Source organism: Diachasma alloeum, unplaced genomic scaffold (assembly GCF_001412515.2).
Source record: "Diachasma alloeum isolate Michigan unplaced genomic scaffold, Dall2.0 Dall_scaffold_00214, whole genome shotgun sequence".
Taxonomy (NCBI): Eukaryota; Metazoa; Arthropoda; class Insecta; order Hymenoptera; family Braconidae; genus Diachasma; species Diachasma alloeum.
Window position 1 is genome coordinate 1,177,417 of NW_021680379.1, and position 26,178 is coordinate 1,203,594.

The following is a 26,178-nucleotide window of genomic DNA, read 5'->3' on the forward strand; positions in this document are numbered from 1 at the left end:
TAAATAATGGATTTTCAACATTTCCTTTTAGAAAAACTTGAACAATTAAATGAGGAAAAAAATTACGATTCCGAATCACACCGAGTTTTTAGGTCATTTGTTGTAGTTTTTAAAAATCTTTGAATTGAAATATAACCCCAAAAGGGTAGAGCTACTTTAAGGCTCAGACGGAAGGACGAACGAAGTGATCATGAGGGTCTAATGACCTTGAGGGGGGAGGGGGGGGGTCACACCACTTCTTTCAAGTAATGGAAATATACATCGATTTTCTTTTCCACTTTTCCCATCGAAAAATCGTAATTTTTCGTCTGTTATTATTCTCGAGTCCACCAACAATCCCCCAACATCAGCTGCCATTCTATCNGCTCAGACGGAAGGACGAACGAAGTGATCATGAGGGTCTAATGACCTTGAGGGGGGAGGGGGGGGGGTCACACCACTTCTTTCAAGTAATGGAAATATACATCGATTTTCTTTTTCACTTTTCCCATCGAAAAATCGTAATTTTTCGTCTGTGATTATTCTCGAGTCCACCAACAATCCCCCAACATCAGCTGCCATTCTATCACGCGGGGTTATATTTAGAGAGAAAAAGGAGCGCGGGCGATACAAATTCAAAACATTAAACACATATAAATTGATTAGTTATCGATATTCATTCAGTAAAAATGAAAATTTCAGTGAAATCGGGCACAACAAGCGAGGTATCTTATTTGGAACCCGCTGATCCCTATTTTTCTCCTCTCTATGGGCGCGCGTAGTGGGGGCATAGGAGTTTCCGGAATTCCACTCACCTACTGTCCCTAAGGTATCTTATACGAAGCCTCTACTGTATTAGGATTTTGGGTTGATGATAAACGTTCCACTTTGCCCCATCAATCCCTATCTATCCTCCTATCCATCTGTTCCGTCGCAGAATTGTACATCATTCAACCCTAGATTGGTCACCATATGAGGGAAACCCCACCGCACGTCATTTTTCTTCAATTACAATCGACTGGCTAACCGGAAAAATAAAAAAAAATTGAATTTGTCAATTGAAGTGTCTAAAGAATTAGTGTAGTTTTTAGAACAATATACTTCTCGAAATTCCTAAAGAAAACAAATTATTTTGAACAGATGAATTAATTTTTCCCGTGTTAAATGATATTGCCCATCAGGCGGCGTTGCCAGAACCTCGCTAAGCACGCCCGGGCAGTGTAGAGTGAATTCGGCAACGCTAGAGCCTAAATAAAACGGCGGGGAATCCCCGCGGAAGTGACCAGAGTCGCAGGGTCGCGTTTGGTGACCAGACTAGGGTTAAGGGTAATTTGACATCATAAAAATCTGAAAATTCAGTAAGAATTTACCCTTAGAATCTTTCCATTGACAAATTTTTTCCACTGTCACATGAACACAAAATTTTAAATGTTGATTCTCCTTTTGTTCAAAAATATTGCAATGTTATAGTCACAGAGCAACGGTTTCGAAGAGTGCTTCATTTCAATGATTATTTCCTTTGTGTTTGAACGAAAATTTTATTATGGCAAAACTGTTAATCCTTGAAATACTCTTCAATTCAAAAACCTTTCCATTCTTGTCCTTTCATTCTTCGAATCCGGAAAACTATTTCATTATTTCGCATCACTATTACGGTAAATGGTAAGAAGGCCCCACCACCGATCTTTCTGAAAACTTAACCATCGGATTGGTAGTGGGGCCCTTTTTCTTAACATTTACCAACCTTTCAATTACTGCTCTACAGGCGCATATTTCCATTAAGGTTTCTAGCTGTTAAAAATCTGTTGAGCTTCGTTGATTCCCAGGAGGGCGGCGATGGGAGAAAGTGCAGGTTTGGATTTGTTTGTAAGACAAGTGCACAGAGAATTTGTTCACAAATTACGCCGGTGATTTAGGCCTGAGTCAAGTCAATTTATTCACAATAATTTAGATGGACTCAAAATATTGTAAATTTACTAGAATTATTGCATTGTTCACTCCAATTTTGTTCCAAATTTGTAAACGGTCAATGCGGTACATCTGCTGAAATTCAGGCGATGACTGAAGGGTAATTTTCAACAGATTTTTCTCTTCCTGTAATGGGGGCGTGCAGAAAATCGCTAGTATCTCCATAATCATGTTAATCCTATCAAAAATCATTACACCATTGTCTATTATTCATTTATCAATTTAGCACGTGTTTCAGCAAGCCCACTATCAAATGCGGGTTCCCGTATGACCTTGTGAAAAAAAATAGAAACCACAAATAACGAAACATGCCATTTCAATCAACTAGAAAATAACCATAAATATCATCATAAAACATACCCGTTGAATTTGCATAAATTCGCTGGAATGGGATCAGTGAAGTTAGGTCCACCTCCTTGACCATCAGGACCAACAGCGCTGAACTGTTTTTCGTTCTGTTTTATCAGTTGTTCACCGTAGATGAAGTGAGGCATAGAGCAGGTCAAGGAGCTGGCGGCGAAGAGTATCATGCCCCAGGCAATCCACTTGGGCCTGTGTCCCTGGCCACCGTAGTATGTCAGCAGAAGCGATGAACCGATTTGTCCAATTTCAGTTGCTGACATTATGATTCCTGTTGTCTTTGATTGAATTTGAAAGAGCTTCTCTATCGTCGTTATCACTGAGACGAAGTATGTATAATACATCCCTTGAAGCACCTGATCAACAGAACAATTGAGCAAACGTTGATTTGTTACTGAAAGCTTATTATCGATTCTTCTTGAGGGACTTCAGTCATGGAGGAGTCAAAGTATTCATTAAGAAAATGTACTGATTCAAGTCGACGTCAGCTTGATTCTAGTCGGTTTTGGTTTATTTCAAGAAGAAAGGTGTCGAGCCGTTATCGGTTTGAATCAAGCCGAAAAATTGGCTTGAATCAAGTCGTAAAATCGGCCTGAATCAAACTGAAAAATCGGCTTGAATCAAACTGAAAAACGAAGTGATTCACGTTGAAATTCTGCCTGTTCCAGGTAATGGATACCGACTTGATTCAAGTCGATTTTTCGGCATGATTCAAGTCGATTTTTCAGCTTGATTCAAGTCGATTTTTCGACATGATTCAAACCGATTTTTCGGTTTGTTTCAAGCCGATTTGTCGGCTTGATTCTAGTCAAATCAAAACTTGGTCCAAGTAGGAAAGATACACTATTAGAAGAAAATCTAAATTTCATTCAGAGTTCAATAGTTCTTTTTATGAGAGTGACATTAAATCCGATTCACGGCAAAAAATCATGAAATTTCATATTTTACAGATTATGCCCTCCTCTAAATGTCAACCAGTAGAAATTCAGTATTTGAGTAATCCAATCAAATACCGCTTGTGCTCCAAAATCATAGAAAATTTTGGAACATTCAAGGCAATACGGCTGAAAATTCGATGAATTTCCAGATTTTTTAGAAAAAAAAAAAGAATTCCTCATTGAACATGAATTATCAAACAGAAAAGGAGTACTCAGTACCAAATTATACAAAACTTTCAATTTATTCAAACTTTCAGACTATATTTACCTGATTTTTCTTGATTTTAATACATTTTCATGGAATAATCGAACTGAAATGTAAACTTTCCACTAATTTTCTAATCTAATTTTTAATGAAAAATCGACTTGAATCAAGCCGCCAAATCGACCTGAATCAAGTTGAAAAATCGACTTGATTTAGACCGATATGCCGGTTTGCATCTGTCCGAGTCCGACTTGATTCATGCCGTCAATTCGACATGAAATAAGTCGATTCCCGGCATGATTCAGTCCGACTTGATTCAGACTCATTCTTCGGCTTGATTCAGGAGGACTTTTTTTTAGGTGTTCAAGTTGATTTCACCTCAACACTAGTTTTTATATTAGAGAAAAACGAGACCTGCACAAAACAGTTCTTAAGAAAATTTAGCTATCCTTGTGAGATCCTAAGATATTGCTAGAAGACTCAACTCGAAGCTAAATCGACTCCAACTGCTTAGCTTTTTGCTACTAAATTTTCCTATGCCATTTCAACTATAACAAAATGGAGTAAAATTGTCGGAAAATGAAGAAAAATGATATTGTTTACGAGTATATTACTCAGGCTCGGGAACATACTATTCAAGCTCGGGAATGACAATATAAGGGTTGGAGTACAGACGAGTGCAGAAGAAAATTGGGACAATTTCTCGTTCTTGAGAGAAATGAGATGTTTATAGAGGCACATAGAAGCGGACTGCTGACGAAATAAACATCGTCGGGATTGAGGCCGACGACGTGGAAGTGGAGGAATTTCAAAATTGAACGACTTCACCTCACCCGCATTTTGAATTTTTCTTTTGTCAAAAAATTTTGTCCGAAATTTTCTTGACATGTCATGCAGATAACTTAAGCTAAAGCCAAACACAAACAGAACTGAACGAAGAATATAATGACCTGATTCTATATATAATACTCGATACTACTTCTCATACACTCCCATTTCTAATCCTCTCTGGACATCGCGGAAGTTCAAATTTACTTTAATTATAGACTTCCGGTGACAATATAATATATCGATAATGACGACATCAAGACTGACAACTTTGATAATCACAATTACACGATTTAAACAAAGAACTCACAACTTCCAATGCATTGAACAATTATCTTGATTAAAGTTTCAAGGATCTACAGGGTGTCCCAATTCAAAAATCACACCAAAATATCCTGAGAACAATTTTGATTTAAAAAATTTGGAAACAGAAGTTTTACTATGTTTAGGGGGCAATTGAATGATACCACTCTGTTCCGAACCCTGATGAATGCTTCAATCCTAGATAATTCATTATCAGATGCTTTAGTACAAATTTCACCCCCCCCCCCCCCCAACCAAAAGTCGTAGAATATTTATATTCAACCATATTAAGTGATTTTTGAAGGTGAAAATCAAGGAAAATCATTCAATTCTCATGATTTGTAGGAAATGCTCTTTGCATACTAAATTACCACCCACTTACATTCTTAATTTTTGTTCCTTTATTTCTCACAGCTCCTCATTCGCCAACTGGATAGAAAAAATGATCTTTATTGAGATGTCTCGTTCTTGGAACAAGTATTATAAACTAGAACCAATTTTAAATAAATAAGATCTTACGATGAATATCTATTATTTCTTCTTGAGATACATTTACTTGAATCAAATGAAACAGTCCTTGGCGTCAAGTCCCACACAAGTCACATGTATTCACCACAAAAACGGAAAAGTTCAATCCATTTTAACCTAATATAATCTCTAGTCTAGTCTGGACATTTTCTACTTTCATGAATTGATCAAAAATTCGTACCTAGGAGATGATTACATTGAGGAATGAATTGAATGTTGTTTTCTCGAATGAAGCCGATGTTTAAATTGAGCTTTCCGTACATCACATTGAACGAAATTTGTGATATCCAAGCTTGTGTACAATTGCCGTAATCTGTAATTCTGTGATTGTAAACTAATGCGATTTTTTTTAGTCAAGAAATATAAACTTCTTTCACCTCAACGACATCGTACTACAATCTCAAAGCTTTTTCGGCGTAACAATATCCATCCCGATTCTTGGAACAACAGATGATCGTGTTGATTGACATAACAACGTATTTAGTAATGAGAATAATTTTGATTTTTGAATAAACCAACGAATTTCTAAAGTTAGCAAACTTTTGGCTAGAAATAAGTCTAATACTGTCATTATTACGACAAATAAAAGGAACTTCAACTCTAGAGAAGTTCGATTTCTCCCAATGAAATGTATCTCATGAAGAGATAACTGGTATTCACTATGAAATCATGTTTATTTGAAAATTAACAACCAAATGATAATTGGTTCAAATGAAATTCTCATCATAAAATAATTAATTTTTTCTGTCAGTGTATATAACCCATAGACAGCTAAAGGACAAGAATTATGAAGAAATATTGCCTAGATATGTTATCAGAATTGATTGAGAATCAGACGTTGTTGAAACCTAGTATTTCGGTCATGACGTCACAAAGTGGCACAAGTAATGCCGGATGGCGCTTCGTTGGTCGAATGTGAGGAGAGAGGGGAGTTGCCGTTATCCATTGGATAAAGCGCACGTGAAGATTGGGCTAGATTGGGGTGAGCCATTCTGCGATTGGTCCAGTGTTCGACCACCCTTGTGACGTCATTAGTGATTTCAAAGCATTTGAAATCTTCGACTCTCGACAATTAATTCCTAATTAACGAGCCATATTTCTAATGTCTGTAAATGGAAAATTGATGATTCAAGGCCGAAAATTGAGATTACAAAATAAAAAAAGAATTCATGCAAGTCCCCCATTGTGTTTAGAAAATGATGGTGGTACCTTTTAGCAGTTCATCAGGTAAGGTAAATGAGCCTACGTTCGTCTAGTTAAGGTAAACACATCATTAGTTTCTATCGAAGAATCTGATGATGATTTCAGTAGCGAAGTAGTAAAACGGTTTAAGTTGACTGATCTTCCAGTTCAGTTTTTGAGGAATATTTCCGAATCTAAGGGAGATAGCGAAATTTGCGTAATCACATTTGTTGTAGCTCTCAATCGACTCTCCAAAAAATTTTATAATAAAAATTTTGCTATCTCCTTTAGATTCGGAAATATTCCTCAAAAACTCAACTGGGAGATGAGTCGACTTAAATCGTTTTACCACTTCGCTACTGATTTGTGTAGCATCGAAGCATTCATCAGGATTCGGAAGAAAATTATGCCTTCCAATTTCCCCTCAAAAATAGTAAAATTTGTGTTCCAAATTTTTTTCGATCAGAGTCGTCCTCCCCAGGATATTTCAGCGTAACTTTAGATTTGTAACAACCCATTTATGTTCAAAATTGCGAACTAAATTTTTCGCCAAAATCTCTCATATTTTTCGTTCCAATTTCTTGTGCAAAATAAATGAAATAGATGCTCACCCAAGTAAGACAGAATGTGACCAAAAATGCCTGTTTAGTTGCAAACAATTGCAACCAGTTCGGTCTGCATGGGCCCCATCCGCAGGAAATATCAGCCTCATCGAATTCTGTTTGGAGACTATTGGACTTCTCATCACCATTGGCAATGAGTTTCCCATTCTCTACAGCAGTTATCTCAAGAACTTTACCATTGGGCAAAGTTATTGTTCCATTGTTGTTATGCTTGTTGCAGTGCACATCACCAATGCCGTTGGACAGTTTCTCTGTTGGGCTCATTATCACGTGGACGGTCCCATCCGCAAGAATCTGTACGTTCTCACCCGCCATCTTTTCTGGCTTTCCACTGAATTATTCTCCGCAAGAGTTAGCCTGTAAAAAAAATACTCCATTAATTAACCTGGAACAATGAATGAATTCTCATGAACTGAGGCTCATGAATGAAAGTAAAGTATCAATAGAGTTTCTCCCACTCTATAAACGAATGAAAATGAGTCTATGAAACAGTTACAATCGAAAGCTCTTTCGAGAGTGAAACCGCAGCCACCTACTGTCCCTGGTAGTTGGACAATAGGACAGAAATCGTTGCGTAGTAGACAGAGTGAGCATCGTTTAGCATTAGACACTGTGTCTGAATATCCTAACATACACAAATGTAAGTCTGTAAGCATCCAGACACCAGAGGTATCCCATAAGACCCCCCCAATGGTGTAGGAGACTTGGTCTAGGTCGCCTTTCACTGTCCCACTGACGGAGAGTAACAACCACTAATACCAAGTGTAAATCCAAAGCATTTTGCCAACACTGTGTGTGACCTGGCCTCACGTCTCTCAATGCCAACATGGACTATTACGAACGACTGGATTTATCTCGATTTCAACTGATAGGGCCCTATTGACTAGAATTCACACGCAAAACCACCTTCACTTTAGAGCCGTTTGCGATTGGAAGGAGAATGTGCTGTGGAAAGCAAGTGATGATGATTTTTGCTTCCGAATGGAAGCATTGTTATCGTCTAATTTTGGCATTCTGTAATTTTCTTTGAATATTATGCAGAATGGTCTGAAACGTAAATTTACGTTTACGAAGTTTGGCGACCATGTCTGTATGTGAACATGTCCACGCTGTTAGAATTTTTTTGAAATTTCATGGAAGATGTTATAGTAAATCTCATCAAAGTGGCATTGAATCAGATTTCGGGAAAAAATGGTTATGAAATTTCAAGTTTTAAGGATAATTCACGGAACTTCATGAGTTTTCAGTGAGAGTGAGATGGAAATTTCACAACTTGATTGAATTTTCAGTAGAACATGAATCATGTGGTGAGAAACAAAATGACATGAATTTTCAATTTTTCCCTGAATTTTCCTGATTTTTATGAATATTTACAGAATATTTGAACGGAAAAATCAAGTCTTTTATTGATTTCCAGATCATTTGAACAGAAAATCAGTGGAATATTTGATTTTTCAATAACAACATTTCCTGAAATTCCAGTGGAACTTGAACACGATGAAAATTTCCAGAATTTGCCACGAAAAATTCAGACGAAAATTTTTAACAGCTTACTGCCACCTTCTTAATGGTCAATTTTTAGAAAATTGAGTAATTAAATGGCTAAAGTAATCCCAAAAAATCTGAAATTGTGTCAGATTATGTGTCTTAATGAGGACTAACTCTGTGCAAAGTTTCAGCCCGATCGATCTAATCGTTTTTTAAAAAAAAACGTTTCGTTTCCAAATTTTTTCCGCAAATATCTTCAAAACTAGTGGACCGATTTCGATTTTTTGTTGTCAAAATATTCGCTTCGATGCCTTCTATGTAAATCAATCATAACATGTACACGCCTTCACACAAAATTTTCGAGATATTCCGTTTTTCCGTTTTTTCATATAAAAACTTTGTAATTACGCTAGTTTCTAAAATCGAGATATTAACTTGTTTAGTTCTATGTTGGGGGGAAGAAATTTGGAGTTGCATGAAACAGGAAAATAAGATGTTTAACTGTCAGAGAAAACTAAAATTTCGTGGACAGTTTACTAATAATTTTATGAAGAGCCATAGTGAATTTGATTGAGTGGAAAACAAAATCATGTAATTTTATATTTCGCTGGAAATTCGGTGGAATTCCAATTCAAATGAAAGCGTACAGTAAAGTTCTCATTCATCTTGAAAATTCAAGAAAATTGGGTTTTTCATGTTAAACAATAATTGATTTTTCAATGAAACCTTGAATTTCCAAACTCATCGTGAAAATTGAACATCGCATACAATTCAATTTTCAACAGATTGAAAATTCAGAAAAGTTATTGCCTGAATTTTCAAAATTTTCAGGGTTTTTCAGTACCGTATGAACCTTGAAATCGAGAATTACTTGAATATTCGAGAAATCAATTGACTAGTCAGTGAAGAAATCTACCGAAATTTCATGTAACTTGGTCATTGTTAAAAATGTCAAACTTTTTCACTTAAAATTTCAAGAGTAATTTTCTGATAGTGTAACAAGCTGGATTACTCAACAAACTCGAATTCTTCCCACACGGAGAGAAATATTCACGAAAAATTACGGAACGTGTTGTTAAAATCTCCCCCTCACGGTGACTCATGGCTAGCCGTGAGGCGTCGGACGGATGAGTAATTTTTACGGAACAGATCGTAGAATTTACGTGACGATTGACACTTTTTATTGAATTTTACTTCGCTCCCAGATTACGTTTCGAAACGTAATTTTTACGTCTTTTTTCTGGTAATTTTTATTGAATATTTCTCTCCGTGCACGCCAAAATATCCATTTCTCCAAATTCTACCCGTCTCAATCGAAATATACAGATATACCTGGGCAAAGTTGGATAGTTAATGGCAGATAGAAAGTTCAACTTCGATACGATTCCCGTTTTTTTTTTCGCTCACTCAGAACCGACTGGGATGCGAAGGTCAACGTGACAAGCCTCTTTATTGTCCCCCCCCCCTCCCCCCAGTCCATTGAAACGAGACTACTCATGTTTGATTACATGGCGTATTAAAAAACAAAATGATTGTAATAATTCAACAAGATTTGTTACAACTCAAACCGGCAAATGGAAAGGCTCATATTGCCATTAGAAATACCACACTAATTTATATTATGACAAATATAATTTATGTGTGGTATTCGTGCGCCAACATTTGAAATCCGTTTGTACTATCTAGCATTTGTCGTATCACATATTAACAACGGGGACAAGGCGGACTTCCACTCCCCACTGGAGACATGAACCCAGACATATACTTGTATTTTATTGGCTATCTAAATTGATACTAATTCATTGCTGCTAATGACAGTTTCAAACAGGCTAATACTTGATGGTTATCCGATGGAGGAGGGAGAACACTGAATTATACCGACATTCTAAAATAGTCAATTTGTCGAAAGGGAAAATGATTTGTACGGTAACTTCTTTTACGTTTTGGATGTTGTAAATAATACTTGGAATTTATCTATTTCGTGGGTAATCGATTTCGCTCAATCCATGGGAATCCTCCAGATGGACGGAATCAAACTGCACGAACGGTACAAATATCAATATTTTTCGGAAATATATGTCCATGTATCAAAATTATATCCCTAAATTCGTAGAATATATATAAAAATACATCTATCACAAATCAGTAACGAAGTGTTCAAACAGTTTAAGTCAATTTAGTCTTCAGTTGAGTGTTCCAGAAATATTTCGAATTTATGGGAGATAGCGAAATTTTCACAAGGACCTGTTTTGTAGAACGAATTGAGTACTACTAAAAGGATTATGAGAAAAATTTTGCTATCCCCCTTAGATTACTAGATATTCATTGAAAACTGACCAATAACCAAAATCGATTTAAACCGTTTGACCACTTCACTACTGAAATATATAATTCAGTATATATATAGTTTATCTACAATTCATACGCACGGAGAGAAACATTCAATAAAAATTACCAGAAAAAACCGTAAAAATTACGTTTCGAGACGTATTCCGCGAGCCAAGTAAAATTCAATAAAAAGTTTGAGTCGCAACTGAAATTGTACGAATTGTCATGCAAGTTCTACGATTTGTTCTGTAAAAATTAACCACCCGTCTGATGATTCACCGATGTGGGGACAACATGTCGTTCCGTAATTTTTCCCCAATGATTGAGAAATTTTCCGGAATGGAGGGTAGAAATAACTCAACAGCTTCTTAAAAGCAGAACGCTCAAGAATTCTTGATTTTGGAGGCATAATAAGTCGGGAAGTTCCTGTAAGATTTGACTTCTTCGGGAAAAATTACGTGACAATTTCGTACTCTGTTCGGTGATGAACCTGCGAATTCACTGAACGTTTCAGATTTCTTCTCTTCCATTCCTATAAAAATTGCCGGAAAATGATTCCCCATTGCGGATTACGTGAATTGTTCCGTAATTTTTACTGAATATTTCTCTCCGTGCGTGCAACAGGTATTTTTTAATAGTATATTATGTCAACAGGCGATAATATATTTTTTGTCATTCCGGCCGTGAGGCAGCGCTTCACGGACGCTCCGCTCCGCTCCGCGTCCGTGAATCTCTGCCTACGGCCGTCATAACAAAAAATACTGTTCGTCATACGGCCAAAAAAAACTTTTCTAGCTCATATGATTGCAGCCCTCGCCTTCGGCTCGGGCTGCAAACTCATATTCGCCAGAAAAGTTTCTTCGGCCTAGTGACGAAATATACTATTTCGTCACTGAGGCCCGAAAAATGGCGCTTACGGGGGCTGTGTTGAGAGGGGGTAAATGGCGTTTAGCATACCGGGGCTGTAAAACGAGGTACAGATATGGTAAGTGAGACTTACCAGTCCTTGGTCCGAAAATTCATACAGTTTCTAGATGGGTAACCCACAAAACATTCGTAGGAATACAACATGAAGTGAGCCATTACAACGGTCGCTTACATGAAAACTCGGCGGATCGTACAATCCACTGAGATGCGCCACCGCCACTGCCGATGGTCTCAATAGTACACTGATAGAATGATTCATTTATTCCAAACGAGATTCGTTAACTATTAACGAATGGTAGAGTTGAATATGACCAAATGAATATTCGTTAATAGTTAACGAATGGTTCACTTGAATGTCGAAAGTCAAGTCAAACAAGACTCGTCAAATATACATTCGTTAACTATTAACGAATGAACATTTGGTGGGACCGAATAGACCCTAACCTCCAACCAAAATCCATTCGTTAACAATAACTAATCCGTTCTATCAGTGTAGTTATTTGCTAGGGAGTAAGTCGCCATATTGGGGTGATATGGTCATACCGCATCGACTGCATCTTATTTCGAATAGATTATACACTGATAGAAGGCTTTGCTTGTATCTACCTGACGGATTCGGTTGAAGGTTTTTTTTCGATTAGGTTCACATAACTGGACATTCATTGATAACTAGGACTAATCGCGGTACACTCAACTGCTGGTTGATTTTAACACCATTTGATTATGATAAATTTTTCGCTTGACGCAAACCGGGAACCGTTTAATACAACTGGGCGTTTGGTAATAGTTACCGAATCGAGGTTAGTTCAACGCGCCCTCTAGCTCAGGCTTTTCCTCACGTTGAAATCTTCAGAGAATATATAAACAAAAACGTATTTACTTTATTAAAATAATATAAGCGATTAATTGTAGGGTGTGAGTAAAACAATAACACTTTTAATTGGAAGAAGATTGTTTATAAACGGAAATTTCTGTAGTGAAATTGAAAAAAAAGTTTTACAAAAAAAGTTCTTATGGATATTACTCCAACTCCCCTGGTTTCTGATATGCTTATCACAAATCCAACCTGGTGAATAATTAATTGACTTACCTCGTTAAAATAAAATTGTAATAAATATTCATATAAAATACTTTTCATAGAATTCATCGGCGGCGGATTGTGTCCCTTTTGTGGTTATGTTTTGGATAATTATCAAATCCTAAAATACATTCTCCTCTGTGTAACGTCGTTTTTTCTGGAAGTATAACCATTTTCAGTACATTTTCACTGCATTTCCACATCTAGACGGCCCGTATTTTCAAATTTTCACATGACAATCAATGTTTAATAATAAACAACAGAGAAGTTACACCAACTAGCGATTCGGTAACTATTACCAAATCCTCCAGTTGGCTCAACCTTAACCTCTCAACTGAGCCGTTCGGTAACTATCAACGGGCCATTCAATTGTTCTTATTTTACTGCGACATTAGGTAACAGTTACCGAGCCTGTGTAATATCAACCGAATCCTTCTATCAGTGTATATATTTTTGAATGTTCTTGACAGAATTTAGAATGTTCTTGACAGGCGGAGTTTTTTTGTTCAATGTTTTTGGTCGACAGAAAAGAAAAATGAAATTTAAAAGAATAGCAGTTTATTTTTGGAGCAATAAATAATCCCCCACCCCTTCCGTTGCCGTTTAGCTCGACGGTGAGTCTTTTCCGCTAGTTTGAGCGAATTTTCCTTGAAAAATTTGGAGGAGTAGGGGGTGGGATTGTTTAACGAGGATTCTCAATGTACAACCCCCCCCCCTCAATCCCCCGAATTTTTCGAAAAAACTCGCTATAGTTTCCGAGGTATTTTTGAAAAACTTACAGGCAAATTAGATTTTTGTCTACTTTGTCATGTAAGTATTTTTTTTTATTTTGTCATTTATTTTTCCTTCAGTGTGGGGGGGCTTCGCCCCCCCAGCCCCCCCACCGGGGTCTGCGGCCCCTGGACCCCGTTTCTGCGCCTCCACCCCACCCCCTCCCCTTCATCGGGCCTTCGTGACAAAAAATAGTATATGTCATACGGACCGTGACGTCGGTTTGCGATTCGTGTGAGTTAGCAGCACTCGTCACTGCCTTACCGACGCCTCGTGCTGCTAACTTCACACTCATCGAAAACGTCCGTCTACGGTCCTAACGACGCTGGGTGCGTTTCGGAATCAACTACTGTAGCTGCAGTAAAACGAAATTAGATAGGGTTACAGTACTAAGTCGATTGCGAAACGCGCCCACAATATACTATTTCAGACGCATAATGGAGTCTACTACCATATCTTTGGAATATTCATGCATGAAAAATAGTAATTATACCGAAATTCTGAAATAGTCAACTTTTCGAAAGGAAAAATGATTTGTACGGTAACTTCTTTTATATTTTGGATGATTAAAATAATACTTGGAATTTATCTATTTCGTGGATAACAGATTTCGTTTAATCCATGAAAATCCTCCAGATGGATGGAATCTGCACGAACGAAACAAATATCAATATTTTTCGGGAATATACGTCCATGTATCAAAATTATATCCCTAGATCCGTAGAATACATACAAAAATACATCCATCACAAGAATATAAACTAATATATGGGGTATTCCATGTGAACTCACCCAGATCAAAACCCTCACCATCGCCAATCATATTGCCGATTTTTCCTGTGGTTGTACATGGAAAAATATGACTTCTCAAATTTTTTCAGATTTTTTGAGGTATCCTGTGGACAGCCATGTTTTTTTGCAAGTTTTATCTTCAAATGCGTGTAACTTCCGTAAAAATCAACCGATTTGAGTTTTTTTTTTACAAAATGTGCGTCTTCGAACACACTTTCCATATAAAAATATGCCAATTTTTTTCAATTCGTTCTTCCATCGATTTCCTCAGAAAAATCTCAAAAAACTTCAAAAAACGAGTCGTTTTCAAAGTTGGACCCTTTTTATATTTTTCAAAAAATTTCAATGAATGTATTGGACGACCACAAAATTTTTCACCAAAGGCCAAAGTGGGCTTCCCATTTCGTCATTTCCAATTTGAATATATGAATCCGGGATGAAAAATTTCAAAAATTTCAAAATTCTTTTCGTATTTGAACGCAGAAGCATTATTTGAATTTACCGCCTGAAGAATCACTGCATTATATTCGAATCTGGAACAATTTGATGAATTTTTGAAAATTCGTTAACAATAAATCTTTCCGAGTGGTGTGTTCTAATAGAGATCCCACTTTGGCCTTTGGTGAAAAATTTTATTTTGGTCCAATATATTCACTGAAATTTTTTGAAAAATATAAAAAGGGTCCAACTTTGAAAACGATTCGTTTTTTGAAGTTTTTTGAGGTTTTTCTGAGGAAATCGATGAAAGAACGAATTGAAAAGAATTATCATATTCAAATATGGAAAGTGTGTTCGAAGACGTACATTTTGTAAAAAAAAAACTCAAATCGATTGATTTTTATGGAAGTTACAGGCATTTGAAGACAAAACTTGCAAAAAAAACATGGCTGCCCACAGGATGCCTCAAAAAATCTGAAAAAATTTGAGAAGTCATATTTTTCCATATACAACCACAGGAAAAATCGACAATATGATTGGCGATGGTGAGGGTTTTGACCTGGGTGAGTTCACATGGAATACCCCATATACTTCATCTACAATGTGTACGTACAACAGGTATTTTTTGCTTCCGAATGGCCTTGTTTTTAACCGATTTTCCGATTTCCTAATTTTGATTGCAAATGGTCTAGAATGTTATGAAACGTGAAGAAATTCCGTTTTTAGGTTCATGTCTATATGTATGTATCCGACAACTCGGGTTTTTGGTGATTAATTTTTAGAAAATTCAACATAAATACAGTGAAACTTGAAGATAAAAATCTGAAATTTTGGGTCATTGTAGCTATCATTGAGCTCAACTGAATTTAATTTAAAAATTTTACTATTAAGATATTTCACCTGATTCAGACGGCAAAGTCCATTCAAACGTTAATTTTTAAGATATTTCTCATGTCTGAAAAGTTGACTCATCCACTGCAAAAACTAGGTTTCTGCACTGAGACACGGAGAGAAATGTTCATTAAAAATGACCGAACTCACAATTCACTCACTGATTACGGAATCGATTCAAAAAATTTAAGTGACGGTATCATAATTTTTCACAGGAGATTCAGATAAAAATTACGGAACACTTCGCAGAATTTCGTGACAGTTCCGTAAAATTTCCTATAACCACATTTCGCTCCGGAGTTACGGAACAGATACGTAATTTTTATTGAATATTTCTCTCCGTGAAGAAAAATCTGAGGTTCGATTTACAATAAGAAAGTAGTTGAGGCAGTTTTGGTGAACGATACGATTTTTTTTTGTATGCGGCACATAACATTATATTAATTTCACAAGCGTAATCTTTGCAAATCCAAATGCAGTTAAATTAACCAAAGTTCAAAAGTAACCACGACAAATCTATCGTGAGTAGAACTATAAAATAATTGCAATAACTACATTCCATTGTAGTAATCACTTCTCCGGTCATAGTTACCGTAACCCATGCAAAATTGTTGAGGACTTTTTGACTATAATTCGATGGTGATGGAATATAGTCAGAAGAATCATATTTTTCTCTCAGTGTGACAACCATCTGAATTTAAGATGGCAGATGGCAAAAAACATCTGGATCTTTAAAAGTGTCTGGAAATCTAACTGATGTCTGAAAATTTCAAACACCGCTTGTGTCTGAAACTGATATCTGTATCTTAATTTCAGACATCGTGGTGTCTGAAATTGAAATACCTCCATTGACACATTTTAATGTCTCAAAAGTGTCTACAAAATCGTCCCAAAAGTGTTTGAAAAGTGTCTACAAAAGTGTCTGAAATTCGGACATTAGTTTTCGCAGTGAACATGTTTAAATTTCATTTCTCCTCAATATCTAAAAAATTACTGCACTGATTAAATTTTTTTTTTTTTCAAAATACTCGTCTGTATTGCTGAGCAGTTTCAGAGATAGTTAATCTTTTGTATAAATCTATTTCATTAAAAGATTGAATATCTTCCAGTAGACACCCTGTAGCTTGTGGTTACGGTTGTATGACTGTCATAAAGACAGGGAATTGCTACGAATCCACTCGGAAGCTTACTTCCAATGGAATCGGTAGAAAAAAAAAGAAATAGAATAATACCGCAAAAAGTAACGACCACATGCCTTCTGTCGGATAGGCTCGAACCCCTGCTAGTTTTAAATATTTTTCAGACCCACAATCGAATCTAATTCTAATTCTAATTAATGGAGACTAATTTTTTACTGAAATTTCCGGTAAGTCTTGGAAATTTCTAATGAGTAACAGTTCCACTGAAATTTCAAGGAATTTTGACATTGAAAATTCATAATTTCCTGTAAAAAACCGTGGGAACTGTAAATTTCAGTTTAATTCATCAGGGAAAATGAATAAAAAATCAGGAAAATTCAGGGAAATCTCTCCTTGAAATCAAGATGCATCTGAATTTTCAGGGAATTCCTTCAAAGATTCTGGAAATTCTAAGAATTTTAAAGAAATTCCCTCAAAATTCAAGGGAATTTGACAGTGAATATTCATTTTCACTTGAAAATTCATGCAAATGGTGGAATTTCCGTCTTCCTGCCGCTAAAAAATGGGGCTTTACTGGAATTTTCAGAGAAACTTGAAATTTCATTGACTTTTTTCTCTTAAATCGAATTAAAGGTTTTTTTCCGGAAAATTCAGCCAAATTTTTTTAACAGTGTATCATTGGCATATTCATGCATCGAAAATATTAAATATACATCTGATACATTTTTAATTAAATCCTCTATATTTTTCATATTTTGTGTTGGCAGAATAACCTGCTAAAATCTTGTAATCAAACCAGGCTCCTCAACTATTAAGGATGTTCGGCCATTTTCAGCAAATCTTATTTTTTCATGTCCAAGGAAAATCCTTTGATGTTAAAAAAAATTAATCGCAACAGTCTCGCCAGAAATAAACAAACACATTTTTCCTTATGCACGGGCTCCTATGGGATTTATGTTGAAATTTATAATTCACCTACTATCAGACTCTAAAAATAGAAATAACAATACAAGTTAATGCGCAAAACTATACTGAATCAAATGGCCAGAAAAACATTTGGGGTACCCGCGCAAAAAGAGGAAATATTTTAAAGATTCTATCCCATATAAGCGCATGTTAGCGCATGCATGTGGCCCATTTTGTCCACTCAATTTCTAAATAATAAACGTGTGTTAGTGGATTGAAATTTTTATCAAGATACAGGGAATAACTTCATCTCTCAGTTGAAAAAAAATCCATTTTTTTTTGAACACTTGCGATTTCGGATAAACATCCTTAACGTCATTCACTAACTATTAATGAATGGTGTTAATCGTTAAGAATCCTCGTTAACAGCAACTAAATCCTTTCATCAATTTACGAAGAAGATGAATGAAAAATTAAGGAACATCTTGCAAACGTATCCCCACAGGCTCTTTTCACTCGAAAAGTCGTGTGTATGTATTATACCGTGTGTACACTTGGTCGATGTAATAATAGATTATTTATACTTTGGAAGGGGTATGAGAAACCCACCGCAAATTAAGTACAATCATAGCGTCCTATCGGCATCATCGTTTTTTGGCAAATAACACGTTGTGCCGCAGACGTAACAATATAATACATATCTATATATATCTGGGTAACATCTACACTCGTATTACACTGGTATCCAAGATTATCGGGAGCACGGTTACGAGCGTACTGCCCGTAGAATAATCGAGCCTGTAACCCCACTATCTGTATCGACCGGAAATTCTCCGGTAATAATTTCTCTTTTTATAGTATCGTGTAAGTTTTTCTATTATTATTCTTTGGTTTGTACAGCCATTGAGTTCTGTGGAAAGTTGGTATGTTGTATGTAATGTAGGGAGTGCGAAATTTCAGTAACGGGCGCAATGTGCAAATAACACAAACCGATAATTGAGACAGCTCTGAGAGATCGACGAAACCGGCTGGCATTCACTTGTACTCAGCAAAACTATGAGCGCGTTCTCCTTTACATATGTGTTTTTTTTTGCTGAACGTGGAAGGAAAAATGAGAGAAACTGATGTTATGAGGCGAAGAAAACGAATTTCTTGTTTCCAAATGAGAGTTTCTGTTTTTAAGAAAATGATTAGTCAGATGGAATTTGTTCAAATACATAACCCAAAACTGATGTATTACGAGTTGGAAAAGTTCTAAAATCAAGAACGATTATGTTCTTGAATTAAAAACATTCACGGAGAGAAATATTCAATAAAAGTTACAAATCTTTTCCGTAATTCTGGAGTGAAATGTGGTTGTAGGAAATTTCCGTAATTTTTACCTGAATCTCCTGTGAAAAATTGCGATACCGTCACTTAAATTTTCTGAGTCGATTACGTAATCAGTGAGCGAACTGTGAGTTCCGTAATTTTTACTGAACATTTCTCTCCGTGTTCGAAAAATGGAATTCTGGAATAAGAGAGCCATCAATCGAGTCGAGGATTAATTCAGGTCAGCTGGTCTACTCTTAATAAGAAAGAACTTATAAATTTCCGAGACATTTTAAAAGAGAGTTAACATATATGCAAATTAATTTTTGAACAGGAAAAAACATTGGGTGAAGAATGAGAATGTTCAGAATTTCAGAATCCGAATATGTTCTTGACTACAAAAATCCTAGGGTGGTCTTAAAACCCAAATGTCCTGGATTCCAGAAGCAAAATAGCCGTAAGGAACTTCTGGGAGTAAATTTTGGGGCTATGGAGTGGGGGAAAATATCAAAGGTGCCGACACTCCGCTGCATCCTTTGAAAAAAAAATAATGAAATGACGAAAAGTTCACGGTTGTATTGGAATTTCGTCGTTTGAGTTTCTTTGCACTTATTATTCATGATTAATCAATTCCAAATAATTTTTATCCCAAAATATTACTTATCCGAATTTTTTAACTAAAAATTTTCATGGGAGATTTGACAACCACGCATTTTTGTTCGACGCAGTTGGTATTTTTGTGTCCCGATAAAATCCTATACTGTACTATAGAATCTATAGTATACAGCAGAGTCTCCCTATTATTCTTACTCCCTATGATTTTAGTTGGGGAAGTTGCCTTCCCCTACCACTGAGTCCGTCACATGTAGTGGTAAGTACGTGTGTCCCGCTGCGCGACGGGAACGCGCAGTGGGACTCTTCGGTGCCACCCGTCATGTGTTATGTATAGCCTCGTGTTTTGGAGGAGAAATGGTGCTTGCCTCTACTGCTGTTAGAGGATATAACCAATTACGAATAGAAGAAGAAGAAGAAGCCTCGTGTTTTGTCGTTTATAACCTCAACATGTCCCCGGTGAAAACAAATTTGAAAAGGAAATCTCCAGTTTCAGTGGAGTTACACATTAAAATAAAAGCCGTAGACGAGGTAACAAGTGGAACTTCAGTTTCAGCAATTGCTGAAAATCTCAACGTTCACGAGGCTACTGTGAAATCGTCGGTGAAACAAAAAGACAAACTCGAGAAATGGAAGAACGAGCTCGAAAATGTTCTTCCTCAATCAAGAAAAAGATTGGTGAAACCAGTGAACATCTTGGTGGATAGAGCACTGTGATGTTTGATAATAAGAACAATTAAACAGACAAGAGCCATTCTAATCATTTCACCCTCTGGATTTCATTTCATTAGACAAGTTGAGGTTATGATTGCTCCCACTACAGGAAAAGTGAAACAGACAGATTCCACTCTCTCTCTGTTTCTCTCTTCACAAGTCACGCCCTCCACGGAAAAGTGGGGGGTCCCAGGCCGTTTCAGTACGCCGAATTCTCAGTCTCAAGGCCAAAATAATAGGGAGACTCTACTGTATGCCTTGGGGAAGTTCACACGATGGCCTCCGCCGCGCGCACTCTAACCTCCCTCAACGTTGCCATGTTCAGCCATCAGTTTCCTCTAACGTAACTAAAATCCCGAACTGTGCCATACATTTTCAATAATTACAAATAATCCCTGTGGTGACGGCTAATGAAATTGTGGGGATATGTTCCTGAAATATATACGGTTCTATTCGTGAAGCATTTGGATTTTTATTCCATTGTCGATTATTTTTTGTGATATTTGAAAAAGTGGTGCTATAAGACTTTCCGTTCATGACACATTTTTCATATTTTCTCCTCAACAATGTACATGGTTCAGCGTTTTGGGACTTTGGGAGGATATTTGTAATCACTCAAAGAATATATTCTCAAAATTTCAGCTCTGCAATCCACTTGCTTCAACTCCTATATACTTATTGCGCAAGTTACTTAAGGACATCTAAGTATCCACTACAGTTGGGTACAGACCGCCCTATAGATTCAATCATTTTCAGTCATCAAATTTGTCAATTAAATTTTGCGATATAGGTTTGAAAAAAATCATGACTATTCAGGGTCATTCAAATTACATTTTTCACAGAATTATTATTTTTTTAAACAATCGTTGTTTATAAATAAATAATTAAAATTGTTTAAACTTTCAGAAACCTAATTTTTTTAGGCATGAAATCGATTTCTGGTAAAATTCTGAATATGAATAAATTTGTGATGACTCCGGACAAATGATTTTTATGATCGAAAATTGATTGTTTATAAATTATTTATAGAAAGTGCTCGTAATTTTCAAAAATTGCAATTTTTGAATTATTCATCAATTCTTCTCCAAAAGTAAAATTTCTAATTTTCTTTTCAGATTCTTTTCACCGTATTCAAATTCCGAATACGGTGAATTTTTTGTAAAATTTTGTACTAGATAATTTCTGCGATATTCAACTCTCAAAAATGGAAATGTCATGAAAGCATTCTTCATTTGTTTCAAAAAATTCATTAATCAATAATTTCTTATTTGATTCAAACAGTTATTGTTACCTGCATCAACAACACATGAGAATAGAAAAACTCAATAACTTATAAGGATGCAATAAACTAAGTTACTTAGAATTTGTTCCTGAAATCCATAGGGACTTTTGGGTCCGATTGTCTTAGAATATACCTTAAGGGGAAACAAAACCCCTGTGTCTATATGAACTTTTAGAATTGCATTTTTAACTCGAATTCAAAATTTTTATCTATAAAACTACTTTATCGACTCGATCATGGCATTGCTGAATCAATGAAGTAATTTCATAAATAAAAAATAATAATGCAGGAGAAAACACAATTCTAAAACTTCGTATAAACACAGGGGTTTCCCGTTTCCCCTTAATGATATCCAATGTTGCGATGTTTATCCAAAATCGCGAGTATTAAAAAAAAATTTTTTTTTCAATTGAGAGATGAAGTTATTTCCTTCATATTGATAAAAATTTCAATCCACCAACCCACGTTTATTATTTAGAAATTGAGTTGGACAAAATGCACCAAACACCTGCGCTTTTTTTTCCCGGGAACTCCAAATTTTTCTCTGGCCATTCGATGCAGTATAGTTTTCCACATTACCTTCTATTTTTTTTCGATTTTTTGAGTCTTCTAGTAGATGAATTATACATTTCAACAAAAATCTCACAAGAGCCCGTGTATAAGGAAAAATTTGTTCATTTATTCCTGGCGAGACTATTGCGATTAATCTTTTTTAAACATCAAAAAAGTTAGTTTCATATGTTCAGCTATGTTACATCGTAACTCGTTCAAATCTACGTGCGAGCTGAATGCTAGTTTTTATCTAGTTCGCCACGCCACCGCTGCGAATTTTCCCCCTCTCGACTCGCTAGTTTCTCGCGGGGAAGCGCCCAACCGACGCTAACCCAACCTAGTCTATTATTAGTCACGTGTAACGGTCAAAACCGACGTTATTCGAGCACTTAAGTTTGTCAATCGATCTTTCGTGTGAAATCAGTGTTATTATCAATTCAAAGTGTCAATCTATCAGTCCAAAACATCTCAAAAATAATTCTCCTCAAGAATTATATAGTTACTTCGCAAAATCTGTAAAAATCAATTCCGATTAACGGTGTAGTGAACGGCAACGCCAATCGTATTGGAAGTGGTGCAACGTGCCGCTTCCTCTACATCTTTTTTGAAGTGGCGAACGGCCACTTCATCTAAAAACGTATCGGAGGTGGTGCAACGGCCACCTCATATCTTCGTAATTTAATTACGAATATCGTCTCGGAATCACACAACGTGTGATTCCATAACCTATCTTTCGCATTATCGACACGCGTGTGTGTGTGTACATGTCCATAGCTGCGTCCGACAGTTCACATCGTCGTGTTCTTAGGACAGACATTGCAGTGTGGTAGCGTATGTGTATGTTATGTAAAACAAGTGTCATTCGCAGTTGTAATCGATCCATTATATCCTAATCAATAAATCTGGGTTTTTTATGTCGTAACGGCTTTTTCCCATCCAATTCTGTGTTCGAATTATTTAATCCCTTTTTTTTTTGTTCGTTTTTTATCGATTATTCGTGATTTTTAATTCGACTATCATACCACCTAGGGTATGATAGCCTCTAACGTCATTTCAAGCTATCACCCAAAAAATTATAGAATTTTCCTTGAACATAAAAAAATGAAATTTGCTGAAAATGGCTGAACATCCTTAAGGCAGCAAAAGAAAACTACCCTGCAGCAGAGAATGAACTCCGATCGGAATTGTCTTTATCTCATTTACAACTTCATTACTGGCATTTCAGGAGCAAATGACCTACTTAAATTGAATAAACGTTCAACAAAGATTCTCTCAAAATTTTCTGAAATGACCACCTATATTCATCAACAATCGAATAGTAAAATTTGTCAGTAACATTCCCCTACTTCCCTCCTAAAAACTTCAAAACAAGAAAAACGTCATCGATGTCAAGCGATTATAAAATTAATCCATTATCACTCATTCGTTTAAAATTCCTCCATTGAACTCTGATACCAATCCCAATAAAAACCGAAGCCCACACAGAAGAATCGAAACTACCACTTCACGATTATTGCGCAAGCAAAGATTCACCCAGGAAATGTAATAGTTTAAACGGCGAGGTTATTTCTCATCTCTCTCCCTCCCCGTTGACCTGGTGACCCCTTGATGCAGTTGACCCCGTCGACAATTTGCGCAAGATCGATATACAGGGTCCGATGGCATCGAATAATTCAATGCGTGGAAGAGAGTATGAAAGCCAGTGGAGGGAGATGAAATTGTGACAGAGGCATAAGTTTGACAATGCATCAGTCGCATTCAAGTGGATGCAAAAGAGAGAGGGGGGGGGGGACAAGAGCGAAGAACAAGAAAATGAGGGAAAAAATTGGGTGGGCATGACGTTGAACGTGCATAGTTCAAAGATAGGAGCGTCGTAGTCGTCTCTGTCATTGGCTTTTTACCATTGTCCTCCGTGTGTATTTAAACTCAAACCAGTATGTGAATTGAATACACCGACAATGTGCGATGGATCACATGAACTCGAATTCACCAGTTGAGACCAAACGAGAGTGAGTGCGGGCGCGTCTACAGTGCCACACGTACACGTATACGTAAGCAACCATTGAGACCTGACCTACTTCAAGGCGCGCTTGCTTGCTTCTGTGTGTCTCTCCCCCTCGTTTTGCCCCTCTATCCCCTTCAAACCACTTGACTCAGTGTGCGGAACCGTGTCTGTGTACGTATACATAGTTTTCGTACTCTGTGAACGGCTAATGTACTGCCAGAGTCGAGAACGAAGGCTATGACCCGCCCCCGGGGACCCTAGGCACTGTCCATTGCCATTTTACTCGATACTTCTTCTTGTTGATGATGATGATGGGGAGCAAAAAATAAAGTTTGCGGATGATGTGTCATCGTAACGATGAGGATTTATTGGAGAATGAGTGGGGTATGTGGGACATTATTATTTTTACCGGGAAATTTATGTGAAATTGAAGTTTAAGGGAATTATTTTTATGGGGAGTTATTGGGGACAACTTCCATCTGATTGGTTTTCTTATTGTTTTGGGAATCATGGAAAAGGGGGGAATGATGGGAGCATCAATTGTGATTCAATGTAGACAGTCTAGTCTCCTAATCTTATTGGACAGCAATTATCTCCATAATGAGTAATTTGAAGTAAAGTATCAATGACATAATAAAACAGGTGGCCCATTACACAGATCTAAATCAAGTATTGTTTTTTTGATAAAAATTAGCCATTTGCTGCCGAATGGATTTATCGAATTAACACAAAAAAGTGCATATTCGGTTTTCTGTCATTAATTTCAGATTAGTAGGGATCCTTCCTGAAGTTTTACCTCAGGAAAATTCAATAGTTTTTTTTAAAGATAATTTAAGATAATTTTTTTTAGTGAACTGAATTTATTTTAAATTAAACAGATTGAGTGAAAACAAAATGAATGGGAAATTTGATATCGCAAGAGTTCGTGCTCCTGATACATCAATGACGATGTCTCCTCGGTCGTAAGTAAATTATTTAAATTTAATTTTTCTCCTGAATAGGTTACCTTAAACTGGAGTCAAGACCAGTATAACTTTTTTGCTAATGAATTAGAAATTTGCTTCTGAATGGTAAATTGGGGAAGAAGATATACCAGCCATGAAACCTTGATATGATCCCTAAATGTCCCAAATGTCTAACATGAGCTCGATATGCCAAGGTTAAACATCCAACAGACGCCGAGTAAAATAAAATTAAAATTAAACTGGTTTAAACTTCCACTGAACATTGATTAAACCTTGACGAAACCTTGGTTAAACCCTGATTAACCTCCGACTAAATTCCGATTAAACCCTGGCTAAACTCCGACTGAATGCCGACTAAACCCTGATTAAATCTCGATTAAATGCTTTTTAAGGCGATAATTTCAAAGCAAATGATAACGATCGCCACTATCTTCGAACTCGATCGAGATAACATCTAAACGAATATTTTAAGCCATAATTGAAAAGATTTCGACGTTTATTTTTTAAATGATCGTCGAAAAACTAAATTTGAAAAAAAGCTCACGTACATAGGGGAGGGTAGGGTAAAATGGACACGTTAGACTTTTTTAAAATTATTCGTAACTCAGAAACAAATGTATCAATAGAGCTCAGGTTAGGCTCATCACAAAGGGAAAGAGATGTTCTTTGTATTGAAAGAATGATTAAATTTCATCAACATTTCAACCCGTCACTAATATTTTTAAAAAAGTCGAAATTGTCCATTTTACCCCTATCTTCCCTACAGACGGACGTGATCTAAAAACAGCATATTCGAAATCCTGAGCCCAAAATTAGTCATCCTGACACAAAAAAATGTAAATTTCAGATTTAACGAATAAAATGCTCCCATTCGGAAGCAAAAAAATTGAAATTGTTTCATGAAAATTTAGCACTTCCCGGGTGAATTTTATTGAAATGCCTTGTTTCAACTCCAAAATATTCGAACATTTCATGTTGATAAAAAAATTTTTTTTTTCCTGTGGACGAAATTCAAGTTTTATTTCGCAAATTTACTGTATTTTTTTCTCCTCAACTCGTTTCCTG

General features: G+C 36.3%; 1 protein-coding gene across 1 annotated transcript in view; it reads right to left on the minus strand.

The window, feature by feature from the left end:
* LOC107037256 (solute carrier organic anion transporter family member 3A1) overlaps positions 1–26,178 on the minus strand; it is a 73,796-nt gene that overhangs the window by 18,029 nt on the left and 29,589 nt on the right. The window contains exons 2-3 of the mRNA XM_015255717.1: positions 6,903–7,271; positions 2,308–2,663 (exon numbers count right to left, since the gene is read on the minus strand). Coding sequence (XP_015111203.1) covers positions 2,308–2,663; positions 6,903–7,229 — 683 coding nt within the window. The 5' untranslated portion in view covers positions 7,230–7,271. The remainder of the gene's footprint in view (positions 1–2,307; positions 2,664–6,902; positions 7,272–26,178) is intronic.